This window comes from Typopeltis vanoorti, chromosome 4 (assembly GCF_054136105.1).
Source record: "Typopeltis vanoorti isolate ZY-2024b chromosome 4, IOZ_Tvanoo_1.0, whole genome shotgun sequence".
Lineage (NCBI taxonomy): Eukaryota > Metazoa > Arthropoda > Arachnida > Uropygi > Thelyphonidae > Typopeltis > Typopeltis vanoorti.
Genome location: NC_143552.1, coordinates 77107387 through 77124010, shown reverse-complemented (window position 1 = coordinate 77124010; position 16624 = coordinate 77107387). Strand labels below are relative to the sequence as shown.

The window sequence follows — 16624 nt, the reverse complement described above, 5'->3', positions numbered from 1 at the left end:
ATTACATTCCTTCAACTTGTCCTTATATCCCACATTCCAATGCCTAGATATGACCTTAGTCTTCTCTGGACACTTTCCAATAAACCCTCATTACCATGAAAATCAAGGGACCAATCTGTGCACATAATCCAAAGCCTGATTAAGGCCTTGTATAATGGAACTAGAACCTTTTTATTTCAACAAGTTAAGGTCTTCCACAACATTGCCATAATCTGATGAGATGTATTCACAACTTGTGCAATGTGAGCTCTGAAATTTAGATACTTGTCCACCACCCTCCAAAGTCCCTTATCTCCTTGGCTTCCTTCAAAATTTCCCCACCAAGTGTATACTTAGAATCCAGTTGTTGCTTTCCAAATTTCAGAACCTTACACTTTGTGACATTGCTTTGACAGTTCCATACTGTTGCCACTCATACAATTTATTCAAGTCCTCCTGTATGGCCACATCTGCTTAATTCCTCATCACTGTCCCCAGTTTTGCATTATCTGAAAACAGCTGTCATTAACTACCCAACCAGCCAGGATGTGTATGCATGTCAAAGTTACCATGGATATGAAGTGCATATTAAAATTATAATACCATTGATGTTACATTGAAATATATGGTGGATACAAAGTGTATGAGGAGTGATGTATTTTATCCATATTGATGGTGAATGTGGTTAATATACAAATTAAATAACAATGGTACCAAAACCCTGCAGCACACTACCAGTGACTTTCCTCTTTTGAAATAGTAGTGCCCCCCCACCCACATAACTTGCTGATACCTATCTACTAGCCATTCACCTATCCAACTCACCAGTCTATCATCCAATCTCATCTACTTCAGTTTAGTGAATAACTTATGGTGTGGCAATCTATCAAAAGCCTTTGCAAAATATGTATACCAATGTGTATGCATCTCCCTTGTTGAATACATTCGTCACCTTGTTATAGTAAATAACAAAGTGACAAGTTTGTAAAATGCAACCTCCCTTTAACAAACCCAAGTAGAACAATTTTGCCTTCCTTCCTGGAACCTGTGATGTTACAAGGAGTTAGGCTGATGCTAACTCCTTGCAACATTTCCTTAAGACGTGTGGTGATATGTAATCAAGTCCTATTACCTTATTGACATCTATCTTACTTAACTTCTTGCATACCTCTTGTTTACTCACCATTAAGTCTTCTCTCATTTCATTCTCTACACTTGAGCTTCTGATTTCACACTAAGGATGAAACATCCTAATGATCTGTTCACAGAAAAACTCAACTATGTCTTCTAATCTCCCACTTTCATCCAGTAACATCACCTTACCATAATCATTCTTTCTACTTGCCACATATTGAAAAAAACTCAAGTTTTTCTTGGCCTGATTTGCTTGTACTGCACTTTTGTTGTCCTTACCAACTGAGTCACTCTCCTGGCCTGCTCTTTATACTCTTACCTTTTCACTAAGTGAAGGTATTTATACATTTCATCACCACCTTCCACATTCCCTGGCCTTTAGCAAAATCCAATTAAATATATCTTCCTGTCAACCTCCACCTCAAAACAACTGCCACTATTTCCTTCTTTCATGTCAACCTTGTGTGGACATAATTCCCCTGCTATCATCAGCAGCACTTCCCCCCCCCTCCCTTTTTGTCCTTTCTATCATGGCAAAAGACACTATATCTTTTCATTTCTATTCTTGTTAGGATATCACCTTCATTCACCCATGTTTCAGTTATTCCAATGACTTGGGGGTGAATAAACTATTAGGGAAACAATTTCCATCTCCTTTATTTTGGTACTCCTGGCATTTGCAAATAAAGACTGCAGTTCGATTTTAAGTCTGTAACTGATACATTACATGTAACATCTATCTCTTAAATTTCCTCAATATTTCTCATTTCTCAGAAACTTAGCATTGAACACATGCTAAAAAAGCGAGCTTTCTGCATTACAACAGATTAACAAGATCTCCAAGATGAATTATCACTATATCTAACAACTTCACCATGAATGGCTACCCTCGGAGACTCGTCCACAAGATACTTTTTCTCTGACCCCCCCCCCCCCCCACACAAAGACAACGAGACAACACACAGTATATTTCTACAATCGTCATTCCATACGTGGGGACAGTTTCTAATAAGGTTGCAAGACTCCTCAAACCCCATAGAATAAGAGTGACATTTAAACCTACAGAAATGATTAGGCAACTCTTAAGATCTCCAAAAGATAGCCATCCTTTCTTCAAATATTCTGGAGTTTACAACATACCCTGCTCGTGTGGTTTAAATTACATCGGCCAAACTTCAAGAAGCCTTGAGATTAGACAAAGGGAGCACATTGGAGATGTTAATAACAATAGAGAAGAAAAATTTAATTTATCCTTTCATTTCTCAAGAACTAACCATATCATAAAGTGGGATAAAAGCTCCATTCCTTACATGGAAGAGGATTTCCGCTCCCAAATTATTAAAGAAGCCGCAACGGTTGCTTGTTCTGTACAAAATCTTAACAGGAACCAAGGATTTATCTTGCCCAAGATCTGGAAGACCCTCATTAGATCTCTAAACATACAAGAACTGAATTATAGTGCCAATTATAGAACATTCCTAAATAACAAGTGAGATCATACACTCGCTATGCATGTATTGTACGCATTATGTTTTGTCAAATATAATTGGAATCGGCTGATTTATAGTCTGTAACAGTTTTTAGCTTTAAGTGCCTTATATCAGTTATGTACCCAGAAGATGCCAACAGCCTCAGTTGGTGAAACTAGTTGGTATAACATAGTTGTTCTAAAAAATACTTGATCAATAAATCCAAATAGAAGTCATTTCCACAGTTTAAACTGTCAACTAAATGTATGTTTAAGAATATCTCTCTTGAATTTACATTAAACATAATGTTACTACATAACTTATTCACTGATTCATGTCATGAATATACATGCACAAAAAGGAGAAATATCTAAGTGAATCACTGTTCCATTTTTTAATATAATAATAATGCAAATTGTTATTACACACAAGTCCAATCAAACTGTGCTTTAAACTCATTCACAATTTATCTGCATTCACCAAAATGATGCAATGAAATTTCTGTGAAACAGGAAAGCAGATTATTTTTCTTTCTCTAAGAAAAATAATTTTATAAGTGGACTTTATTTGATTTCATAGCTTTCACACACGTATAAAAATGATTACAACAATAGGTATCAAAATGTAAAACCACTTGCCATAAGAATCTTCTTCATAAACTAGGCTATGCAGTTCCTTAACATTGCGACCAAAAGGTGTAACTTTCCATAAGCTTTATAATGAAATAACAATTCAGTTATATACAACATTTTCTACAATGTAACTATGTATAACAAACTTTTAACTTCAAAAAATATTCAAAAGCACTGAAAAGATTTGCCATATACTTTAGGAATAGCAACAAAATTTTCCAGGCTGTCCACTATATTTGCTCTTATTACAGGCTACAGATAAAAGTAAATGTAATATTTTTTAATATCACAGAATTTCATATGAATGACAAATATATGTGGAAAATTTTTGATAACAATCTGAAAGTTCATTAAAAAAAATATATATATCAACACTGAATTGTATAAAACAACTACATTTCAAGGTGATTTATCCACATAAAAATATTTCTTATTCATGACTAGAAAACAATGTAATTCAGCAAAATTCTTATATTGATATAGTATTATTAATATACACAGCTGACTTCCATTATAGCAAACACCATCATAAGCTACTGAAAATTCTGAATCAAGTTTCACAAATACAACACTATTCTAAAGGACATTCACTACAGCAGAGCTTAATCCAAGTATTAAATTAATAAAAATCAACTCTTAACAATAAGCTTAATCAAACATTAAGAGCATTTTTAAAGATACAGATTACATATTAATTCTTTGCCTCTGAAAATCTATTTAGCTAGAATTGAATAACAATCATGCTCCATGCTTTTTCCTTATAAACTTGATTTTTTAAATGACTTATTTTTTAAGAATGTTATTATATAACTACAAAAATTTTTTTAAAAATTGATTTTCAAGTTATGACATGTTCAAAAGTATTAGTCTTCATAATTCAATATTTTTTATTATTCTTTACTATTTCATTGAGGTTAAACACAGTAAAATGAATCATAACATTTAAACAATTATTTTAAGTAATGTTTCTTTTACTGCTCCCCCCCCCCCCCAATACACACTTATTTTATAATATATAATTTATCAGTTAAAATGTAACTATCTATACTATATAACTAATAATAAATAATATACTAAAAAGAAATAAAATTAATTAATAGGCAGTTCAGCACAACAAAACACCAATGGCATTAATACAAACTTAAGGCTATACAGAAGTATATGAATCCATATCTACAGTGGTTCACCGCCCCCCCCCCCCCTCAAGTGCTACTGTATATGGAGATTAAAATGCAGATGTAAAGAGACTTATAGGCAGGCATTTACATTATAATCGCTATAAAGGTAAAACTCCCATGCATAGTGTGTAATTATACACAGGAGCTTGGAGCTTGACATTTTTTAAAAAAATTTATTATTATTAGTTTTTATACAGTGCAGTAGCTATGATGTAGTGTTTACTAGTTATTGAAATAATTTATTTTTTTGTGGGAGAGGGGAGAGAGGACAAGATAGGCTACTGAGCATAACATAAGGAGAAGGTTCAATTTTTTACATCCAGTATATTACTGGACTGTAGAAAATACTAGAATGATAATATATTTATATACACCTATGTAATATATAAAATGATGAATGAAAGAATAAAGTAAACTAAACATGAGAAAGTTTCTATATATGTACTCTGCATGCTTAATAAACAAATAGAGAATATCAAAGCAACATCATGAAATTAAAATGTTATGAAACTTATGTAACTACATCCTATGCAATAGTGTAGAAGTTGGCAAATGACACATTATGGCATTAATGAGGAGGGGATGAAGAGAGAGAGAGAGAGCAATCCAATGCCTTGCCAAATCCATGGTACACATAATTAAAAGCAGAAACTACTGGACTCCCATGTATAAATGAAATCTACTTTTTAAATATAGGTATGTAATTTTATATTATGAACTATGTAATTATCTTTGCTACAAATTTCTTTTTCTGTCTAAATATGTAAAATAATTTTGTGTCCCTAGCGCTTTCAAATATTTATATTTTAGATGGATATTTCAGAGTTAAAAATGATCAAATTTATTTAGAAAGATCTTCCCAAAAGCAAGAAAAGAATGTGGAAATTACATCGTTTCAAGCAATGAGAACAAGAAAAAAACAAAAACAAAATGTATCTAGAAAAATAGATAAAATTTATATGACAGGAATGAATTTCAAGCAACATTTAAACACAGTAAGCACTTGATATCCTTTAAAGAATAATGACATACAGAAATGTCTTTATTTATCTGGAAAGGCTTTTCTGTATGAAATATGATCTATTATTATCACAAAAGCAACAAACTACAATGTTATCAACATAGTAACAAGAAGCAAAAAAAAAATTATACTAGGTTGAGGGATGGATGAGAACAAATAAGGATGTGGCTAGGAAGAATGTACAATACTTTTTTGTACAGCTGATGGCACTAAGTTTCAAAAAATAATTACAGCAAATTTTATGAACAATAGTATAAAATATTTTTGAAGTCCAAAATATATGTAAGTCATATGGCACTTAAGTTGGCATCTAAATTTCAATTTAGCTACATGAGAATCAAAATTTTGTTGACACACGCTTTATGTAAAAATATTGTAATAACGTATTTCCTAATGATACAGCCAACTCTTGTTATAGAAAACCTTTGTAAGGAATGCAAACGCTTGTAATTTCTGTAGCCTGTAAATGTAATCACATGACCAACATCATGGTATGAATTGTTATACTTATCTGTAACTGATAGTGTTATCACAGAAATGGCGATAATCACAAAGAGAACATTTATCAAAACTTAATAATAATGTGCAAGCAGGCAAGAACTTGTGGTACTAAATGTGAGTCAAATAATCTGGAAATCCTACTTCATTTATCTGGATTCTGCTCTAAACATGGTACTTTTCATGCCACTTCAAGCTTCCAATAAGCAAGAGTAGGGGAGTAGTGGTTTCACACCAGGCAAGAAAAAAATCATCTACCACCTAACAGGAAGACAGGTGTGTGTGTGTGCACGCGCGCGCATGCACACACGACAGTGCAATTCAAAGCTGCAGCTTATTAGCTGGAGAATGGCAATCCTATCCACTCAGCAAACTAGGCTGAGCGGTGTGTTGTATACGCAAATAAAGCCAAAGCATGGTTTATAACTGGTAACTGAATAAGATAAGAGAGTAAATTGCATTAGAAATCCCACTTTCCCCAATCCAGTGTGATTTGAACTGATATGAATCACTACCACTATGTTTACTGGGGCCTGAAGTAGCTAAGAAAAAAAATACAATGTTTGGTAGAGAGTTCCTGGATTAACGAACACTTCAACACAAAAAAACTTTTTGCATTTTTTGTACAAAAAATACAAACATATAAAAATATATTTTTTTTTTAAAATGAAAATCTCTAAAAATTAATATTACTAATTAACAATGATGGCTGAATGAACAGTGTGTCTGTGCTCCAATTAACATGCTGTGGGTATGAATGTTTGAAAGTCTTGGTACATTTTTTTTTTTTTTTTTTTTTTTTTTTTTGCCCAGTGTGAGACTATCACCATCTTGCTAAATCGAGGCCTAAAATAACTTGAAAATTAGCATGTTTTCAATTCCAAACCAAGAATTAATTTTTTTTTTTTACTCTTATCCACTCAAAGTATACTAATGCACTATAGGTTTACAACCTTTCGTGGATGAGATTGTTTTTTTTTTTTTTTTTTTTTTTTTTTTAATCTATTCACTGACTACTTCTTAGTAAGTGACCTTTAATTAGTAAATGTGCATAATTATCAGATATCAATTACACAGTATTCATGTTACAGCTAAAGACCAGATCTCATGTCAAGATTATCTGGTTTTTGGTCATTTTAAGCCAGGATGAGTGGATGTTGCAGTATAATCAATGCTAAAGAGTGTGACTTGCTCTTTATCAAGCTAACATTATCTAGGTCACATAGCTAAAGTCAGTCATAGCATTAATGTAGGTGACAACTTTTTTTTGGGCATGAATCGTTTGTATCTGTCAAACTCAGAGATCAGTGTTAGTTTCCCTGTTGCATTCCAACATCTGGTTAGGATAATTGATTAGTAATTTGGAATGTCTTCTAAATATATTGTTCAAATATAAATGTTTCTATGATGCATTTAGCAGTTTACGTTCTGCAAATTGACATGGCAATTGAGCATATTCACCCAGTGACAAAATATTGTGAAATAACTATGCAGAGGACACTGACATGTAGAAGTAGGGAGATTTTGTTCCGTTGTATAAGGCTTTGATTAGGCCACACATGGACTATTGTGCCCAGATTTGGTCACCGGGTTTTCAGAAGGATGAAGAGATGTTGGAAAGGGTCCAAAGGCGACTGACTAAGGTAGTTTCTGACCTCTGGAATGTTGAGTATGAGGAAAGATTGAGAAGATGTAATTTGCAGTCTGGTGGAGAGGAGGAAGAGGGGAGACATGATAGAGACCTACAAGTTGGTAAGGGGTTGTTATAAGATCAATGGTGAAGAAGTTCTATAAGGAAACTGTATAAAGAGGGTGTGAGAGGCAGGTTTTTTTCGTGCAGAGTTGTGAATGATTAGAATGCCCTGCCTGAGAGTGTGGTGTCTGCAAGGAATTTGAGTGTGTTTAAGACACGGTATGATGAGGTGTGTGTGTGTGTGTGTGTGTGTGTGTGTGTGTGTGTGTGTGTGTGTGTGTGTGTGTGTGTGTGTGTGTGTGTGTGTGTGATAAAAGGACCTCCCAGATGAGTCTTTGACTCCATGAAGTCTTGGGGTAATAATAATAATAGCTCACAGGAAATGAAAGGACCATGTCACTGAAGTTTTAAAAGATATCTAATAGCCTATTCTATAGCATGCAAGGCAGCAGACTGCATGAACAGCTAAAGAGACTGTTCCAATATTATATTAAATATGACAATATCAGTGTTTCATGCTAAGGAATAGTCACAGCAAAGCATGCAGAATGATAATAGAATTAAAGAAAAAAAAATAGTAAGGTAGATGTTTCAAAGGAATCATGTGTGAAGAATAACAAAATTTATTAGCTCTTATATATTTCTTTTTATATTTCAAAGATATCAACAAGGAGAGAAAATCGGTTGAGTGCACTGACATCATGTAGCATGCATATACTTACCTCTGTCTTGGTCACAGCTGACTAAACAGTGAATGCACTTGAGTTCAAGGGAAATAAGTGTTAGTTTTTGCAATTCAAATTGATTACCAATTATTCCAAAAATTTGTTCCTTGGAACTTTACGACACTGTCCGAATATCCTCAGCCATCCTTATTGCACGGCTATCTTAAAGTTTTCGAAATAATCATGTTCACTTACTCTCGCTCATGAATGCATGCACACATATTTAAATAATGAACAAGTTAACGAGATATGAATAGAACGAGTTATGTATCCCAGCATTTTGAATTACAAAAATCTAACACTGTTTCCCTTGAACTGTAATGGTGCATTTTTCTATTTACTCACCTGTGATCAAGAGATATGAGCAAGTAAACACATGCTATGTGACTCTTATCAAATTTTTTTTCTCTCTCTGATGACATCCTTGTAACAATGAAAAACTATATAGGAGCTTAAAAATTCCATTATTCTTGTATTACCATTATGAATTACATAGGATATAAATGTGTTACTCGTTTTTCACTTCACATAAAATGAAATTGAGTCACATGCAAAATACTGATGTCTGCAAAGACAGGTTTGGTTATTTAAATCTATGGTGTTTTCTGAAATGAATAGTACAGAGTAAACTTGACAGGCATGCAATCACAGGCTGACAGTATATTTTATTATGATCAAGATCATTTAACTAAGTTGTTACTAGCATTAAAGAAATCCGAGGAAGTAGCTCAAAGAACTGCTTAACAATTTTGTATTTTTGGTGTACTAGCTGTAACACAGACAATGAAAGAGAATTTGTCAACAGTGTAAACGAATTGGAATTATGTGGAGAAGTTAAGCTATACTATGCTAGTTAAGTTCATACTAAACCTTTTCATAATCAGTTCCAAGGAAGTGACATGGCAAGTATATTTGTCTACATAGACAGACACACTGATCCCCCCCCCGCCTCCCCCCAATTTCATTTTAATATCTCCCAATAAGGAGTTCTGAAAACAGTTATAACGGCTTGTACCCTAATAACTGTGTTAGAGACGTTACATTTTTAATCAAATAAAAAATATTTTATTTTGTTCAATGTGCAGATACTTGTCAGCTAGCAAAATCTAGCAGGTGAATGCACTTGTGGAGCCTGTAAAATATATGAAAACCAGAAAATATTTCAAAGATATATTTGGGTATTTGAAGATGATCAGATTAGGCATGTCTAGAAAATCAAGAAGCATGGACTGAGGCAACTGAAGAACACATCACTGATGAAGCAATTAACAAAACAGACACGAGGGAAAAAAAGAAGGCATATGCTATCCTCAGTGTAAAGAATACAGAATTTACTTCAAGTGTCCACTAGAAAACAATTAAGTTTTCAAAATACCTACTTTGCCACCAACGAAGTTTTAAGGGAAGAAATAATTTAAAAAAGTCAATTTGCATTTCCTAGAGACCAAGGTTATGAAGATTGCAAATTGTAAACTTTCAAGTGTCCTCTGTAATAAGTATTACAGGGACACCTGAAGACAACAAATAATCATTCTGTTCAGTTTGTTTTTGAATTATATTGGATTATTCATTCAAACACTTTTTCCCCCCCCCCTTGAAATATGCCAGCAATTATTTAGGTGTAACATTCAAATGTTAGCTGGGAAAAAATGCAGCAACTTCACTCTTTAATAATGATTTGGGGATAAGCCAAAATAGATACTGGCCTGAAGTTTGGCTAATGACAAGAACATTCAGATGAATGTTCAAAATGTCTTCCAGTTATATTATTTTGAACTTGCTTAGGATAACGCTCAAAAGAGCCAAATAATGTTGCCAATAGCCAATTTTGGTCTTTATCTATAACATAAATAACACACTGCTGTGTACTTATTTCTACAGTCATCTTAGATGCAGGAAATGAATTTTTTTTTTTTTTTTTTTTAAAAAGTATACTATATTACTGTTCTGTATATCTCATACTGAAACAGGAATCCTTTGGCAATGCTTATATATCAAGTTTATCATATAGCATCTGTACAGGAACTGAAACAGTAACATGAAAATTTTGATAGTATAACTGTGTGATGGACAATAGAAGTAGGATAATAAAATTCAATACAAAAAAGAACAATGATACAGAAGCAAGCATCTGATCAGAACCTGTTAGTAATTTTCTGTAACTCTTGATTTAACAGTTATTTCACATGTTGCAAATTTTAGAAACAAGGTTTTTTGTTTGTTTGTTTAATTAGCAGATGGCAAAAAATTAAATGAAATTTATTCTTTCATTAAATAAGCTAAAATTTATTGAACCACTATTTTTTATTTTTTGACATAACAACAAGCGATGAGGAGAGATTTTTCAAGCTAATTACTAATTATTAATAAAAAAAAATTTCCCTTATCTGAAAATATTTAAGTTATATTAGATATATGAAATAAAAGTATTAAAGTATTTGTTTTAGATTCATAAAAATGGCAAAAAAAAGTTCATTTATAAATGATACACAAAATTACCATATAATGATAACATATGTTATTTCTTTTGTCTTTTCTTCCAGAAACATTTAGTGTGCCACTTGTAAAAAAAGCCGGCAAGTAACCTAGATGTCAGCCATATTCTAAACCACCACATAAAGAACAAAGGCACTTGATTTCGATGCAACTATAATTTCATTGCAGTTCGAGTTCAGATGATGCTGGAGATAAATGAGGACTTGTATTGCTTGATCTTATACAGAACTGTTTTAATGTGTTCTCCAAAACAGCTTGCTTTCCAGAAAAGTACGATGATACTGCATTGTTAAACAAGAGTAACAAATTCTGCATTACTTTGACCTGAAAAAAGTCAATTTAATAAAGGAATGCTGTTAAAGTACCAAATAGATTTATATATATATATATATATATATATATTTTTTTTTTTATTACATGAAAGCAAGATTGGAATGTTAAAGGGAATTTGGAATCTGATTTCATGGAAATCCTCTCCTTATTTAAATGACAAATTCTCTAAAGACAAAGGAAACAAATTCTTTGGCAAAATTTATTTTTTATTTATACTATTATTATTTTCCATTAAGGATAATTGTTACCCTTCATGAGTAAAAATTTAAAACATTAGTTTTTGAATTCTGGATTATCATTCCAGTTAACAATACTTTTTCAAAATTGTTTTAAAGTTATTTACTTAAAATACTTAAAACACTTTTCAGCACAGCAAATGTAGTTTAGCATGATCCACTGGTCATTTTATCATTTATAATGACTAATTTATCAAACAATTCTTTCCCAAACATCTCTTGACAAGGATCTAGAACTAACCACCTTCCAACTAATTTGAATAAATAATTTTTATTTATTATTATTATCACCATCTCCATGGAGTCCAGAGACTCATCGCAGGAGACCACAAATCTTAAAAACAGAAACTTATCATGTCCCCTTTTTTCTGCCTATCATCTTTATCGACTATTGCTCTTCCCAGTTTTGCATCATCAGCAAACAACTGAATATCCTCTCTTAAATCTTTCCCTGTGTCATGGATATACAAATTAAAGAGTAGTGACCCTGGTACCAAATCCTCAGACACTTCACTAATCACCATCATTCTCCTAGACTCTACTCCACTCTAGGGGGGATGGTTGACTGACACACCAGAGAGTAGTATATCAGTCAGCCATTCCCCTATCCATACTACTGGCCTCATATCTTCCTATCCTCTTCAGTTTTTGTAATAGTTTTTCATGTGGTATTCTGTTAAATGCCATGGCAAAGTGTTGAGCAGTATCATGGTGTAGCCATTACCTTTATCCAATTCTAATGTCACTTTCTTATAAAATTTTCTATTTAAAATACTTTAAAATTTAAAGGGACTGTTTAAGGATTAAAGCCAGATAACTGTGAAGAGACTACCAGATAGCCTGTATGGCATAAGAATTGGACAGGGCTTCTGACCCAACATCCAATGCTAATCTTCATATGTAATACTTTATTATGTATGCATTTGGATGGGTTAGCAATGCGGAGCTTAGCAGACCAAACTACACTCCGTATTTGACTTAAACCACACACTAATATGATAATACAATATGAAAGAAATGAAATAATTCCAGTTCCTGATGAAAAGAGCCTTGTTTTCATCAGGGTACCAATGCACAGAGAACTGAAAATACCATCGGTGTAAGAAGTATCAACAAAAATAGGTTGATAGAGCTAGCGCAGTAATACCTCAAGAACAGAGCATTTACCATAATAAAATATGAGAACAAAAGGAAGGAAGCACCTCACTTATTTCATTAATTCCCCTAACTTTTAACTAACAATTCAGCCTACAAACTATTCACTAAAAACAACCTTGTCTAAATAAGGATATATAATGCAGACTCCAAATTGCCATATTATTAAAAGAACAAACATTGGAGTGAATTACAAATATATTCAGAATATCTATAGCTTTTTAAGACTTCACAAAAGTACCTAAGGGCTTATAAAATATTCCAATTCCCATGGACTGCATGACAGAAATTGAGTTCAGGAAAAAAAAAAAAAGAAAAAAAGAAAAAAAAAAACCATTGGCCTAAACACCCATCCCTTTCATCAACCACAAGAATAAGACACATGCAAACACAAATGTCTCCAACTTAGAAAATTTTTTTTTTATCAAGATGCATCAAAAAATCTATGGAAGTTATTCATATCTATGATTTCCTTAACAGCAAGCAAGGATTATTTTCTTGACCTCCATGAAATCAACTCATTGTGAGAAATCATGGCTGGTCAAATACATAGTCTATTGTAGCACTCCTTAAACTTAACCACCAGTTGCACTTTATCCAACTTCTCAGGTAATGCATTACATGCTCCTACCACTCTCAATGCAAAAAAAGAAAAAACTTACTTATTACCATTTTACTCATGATCTCCTTTTGTAAGTTACAGAGATGCCCTTTGTCCTTGCGGACAAATCTCTCCAGTTTTAATCCAACAAAAATCTCAACCATAACCCTCTGCCCTTGTCTTTTATCCATAAAACTCTAGTCTGCATGCTCACACTCTATCCTCATAACCAACATTGTACAGTCCAGATATTATTTTTTTTATCAGTCTCTGTACTCACTCCAAGGCTACTTCATCCCCTTCAAATGCTATGACTAGATCTGAGCCCAGAAATCCAGATGTGGCCTGATTAAAGCTTTATACAATGGGATCACCCTTTTATCACTTTTGGTCAATATTCTCCTCAATATTGCAGCAATTCACTGCAATGTCTTCACAACCTTTGCAATATGTCCTTTAAATTTTTCTACAATCATCTCAAGATCCCTTGCTTCCTCTACATCTTCCAGTATAATTCCACGAAGTGAGTGAAGCATTCAATCTGTGGATCCCAAATTTCAAAGCCTTGTGTTTAACTGCATTAAGCTGACATGCCCATTCATTTGCACACTTTTCCATCTTATTTGAATCCTCCTGAAGAGCCAAAACATCATCACTATAATGTTCACATCTCTCTGCAGTCCCCCGACAATATTACTGACAAAGATTGAACAGCAAGTCCAAGTACTGAAACCTGTGGGATTCCACTTGTAATGTTTTTTATTCCAAGATCCCCCCCCCCACACACACACATATACAATTTTCTGATATCTATCAGAAAGCCAGTTACCAATCTACTGCACTAACCTGATATCCAAACTCATATATTGCAACTTAAAAACCAATTTGTCATGTGGCACCCTGTCAAATGTATTTGAAAAAACAAAAATAATGACAATGTATGCTTTATCCTCATCAGCTGCTGTTGTTACTGTATTGTAAAATAACCAGACTAAAACAAGAGCACCTCTTAACAAATCCATGCTGGCCTGCATAAATAATATTGCCCTAATCTGCATATGAGTTCTTACCAATTTATCCAAAATATTAATAGCTACAGAAGAAATACAAACAGCACCTCCATTCTACTATGACCTTTATGCAATGGCACATCTTACCCTCCTTCCACTCTCCAGAAACTTTTGTTATAAGACTTCCACTCCTGTTACAAAACTTTCATTAAACAGTCAATTAATGGCAAATCTCCCCCCCACCCACACACCTTACTGTACTTAGTATTCAAATTATGTCAATGATCATCTGAAAATATGTGAGAACAGATGACACATGCTCTGTTTACATGTATCTTTCAGATAACACTATACTATATGTATGTATTTTGTATATACATAATTAGATCCTGAGGAAGTGACCAGAATATACAGTAGTGAAGCTAGTCAGTCACTTCATCAATATCATCTTATGGTTTGGAATTTGCAATTATACAAATAAATCCAAATTTAGAATATAAAGGTTGGTCTTGCTTTAGTACTTTGTTCACATTTTATGATACAGTGGCAGCAAAATCAGACAAGGGAAATAGATATACCATAAATACTTCTGGATTTTGATAAGACAAGTGACAAGATTCCACAAGGGAAACAATCATACAAACTCATGTCAAAAGACAAAGTGGCTAACTCTACAAAGAGTGATGTATAGACGAATTGACTTTAAGAAAGCGAGGGTGATCAGTGGAGTAATGGAAGATTCTGTGCTTGAACCACTACAATTCAATTTCTTGTAAATGACACTGGTGTTGGTCTGGAGAGAACATCCAATTATATGCTCATGATGCAAAGTTGAGTCTGGTGATAAGGTATATATATCACATCCTTACATGATGACATGAGCAAATGCATTGTGTGAGCAATGTTAATGCACCAGTTTAATACTGCCAAATATAAGGTTAAGCATTTTGAACCGAAGACATCGCAAACTCTGTATTATATTAATGGGAATATGCTAGAAGTGGCTAATGAAACCAGAGGAATGATGGTGGACATTGAGGTGAAATTTAGAAGCTACACTGTTATTGTGGCTAAGTCATCAGAATGCATAACTGAAATGTTGAAGAGAAGACTAGCCAGTTAAAACAAACTATTCTTCCACTTAACAAGGGTTTGATAATACCACACTACTCAGATATAGTTATCTAAGATCCATGGAGATGAAGAAACAGCTGAAAGAACTGTGTAATGAAGAAACTATCAAGCTTGTGTAATTTGTATATGATGACAGACAGAACATGGCCTGTAAAGCTTGAGAAACAGAAGTAAGAGACGATACATTGGGAATTTTACAGCTCATGGAGGGGGGGGGGGAATTTGGCATTATCCCTCACAGTTAAATAAGAGTGTGGTCAAGAAGCATATGAAGTTCAGGTTCTTCTCATGGTGTGAGTGAATGGAACATTTCAGTGAATATTTTCGAGGAGAGGTAAAACAGGTAAATGGTACCTAAGTGATGCGTGATATATGAACTCAACTCATGGCAGGGCCAGCATAATAAGTCTGATAAAGAAACAACATGTACATATACAGGGGCTGGACAAAATAATGGAAACACTTGTTATACATAATTCTTCATTAATATGGTATTGGACCATCTTTTGCCTTTAGTACATCCCAAATTCTTCTTAAAATGGACTCAAGTTTTTATTGGTTGCTGGTGGAATTTTGTACCATTCTTCTTGAAGAAGATCTTCAAGTTGCTTAAAGAATTGGAGGTGGGAATTTGTTTCTTATCCTAGTATCCAAAACTGACCAGAGTTGTTTAATAATGTTCAAAGCTGATGATTGTGCTGGCCAGAGAAGATGAAGTTCACCTTCGTGCTTTTCAGACCATGACTGCACAAACCTAAGCTGTGCAATTGGGGGAGTGTGGTCTCAGAATAGTGCACTGTTGTTTGGAAATAATGATTGGATCATGACATACACCTGATTACCCAAAATGTCCAATAATCACTTACAGTAATTCTGCCATGAAGTGTAATAATGGGATCAACTGAATACCACAATATTGTAATCCAAGACTGTGCTTTACTGTTGCTTTCTCATCTAGATTTTATTATTCCTTGGGTGTTTTCCAAACATAAATTCATCCCAATTTTGGAAACAGTGTAAAGATCAACTCATCTGATCACATTTCCACTTTTCTAATGTTCAGATTGACACCACTATTTACGCATCTGAGAATTTTTATTCAGTAATCAGAGAGAGAGAGAGAGAGAGAGAGATTGGAATCTATAAGTCAGGAATGCCAGTCAGAAAAGGATGAATCGTTTGGAGCATCATGTATGGAGATTTGAGGATTTGGGGTGTGCAGAGTAGAGTGCCAGAGGAGTATTTGCCTGGTGGAATGATAGAGAGTGATGGAACTGGTAATGAAGAGGGATGAAAATATGGAGGAGATGATAGTAATGGTTGGAATGAA

General features: G+C 33.6%; 1 protein-coding gene across 1 annotated transcript in view; it reads right to left on the bottom strand.

Annotated features, from left to right (window-relative positions):
- Nucleotides 1-2953: 2953 nt before the first annotated feature.
- LOC150107423 (arfaptin-1-like) overlaps nt 2954-16624 on the bottom strand; it is an 80522-nt gene continuing 66851 nt past the window's right edge. The window contains exon 6 of the mRNA XM_090391877.1: nt 2954-11149. Within this exon, the coding sequence (XP_090248003.1) occupies nt 10985-11149 (165 nt within the window). The 3' untranslated portion in view covers nt 2954-10984. The remainder of the gene's footprint in view (nt 11150-16624) is intronic.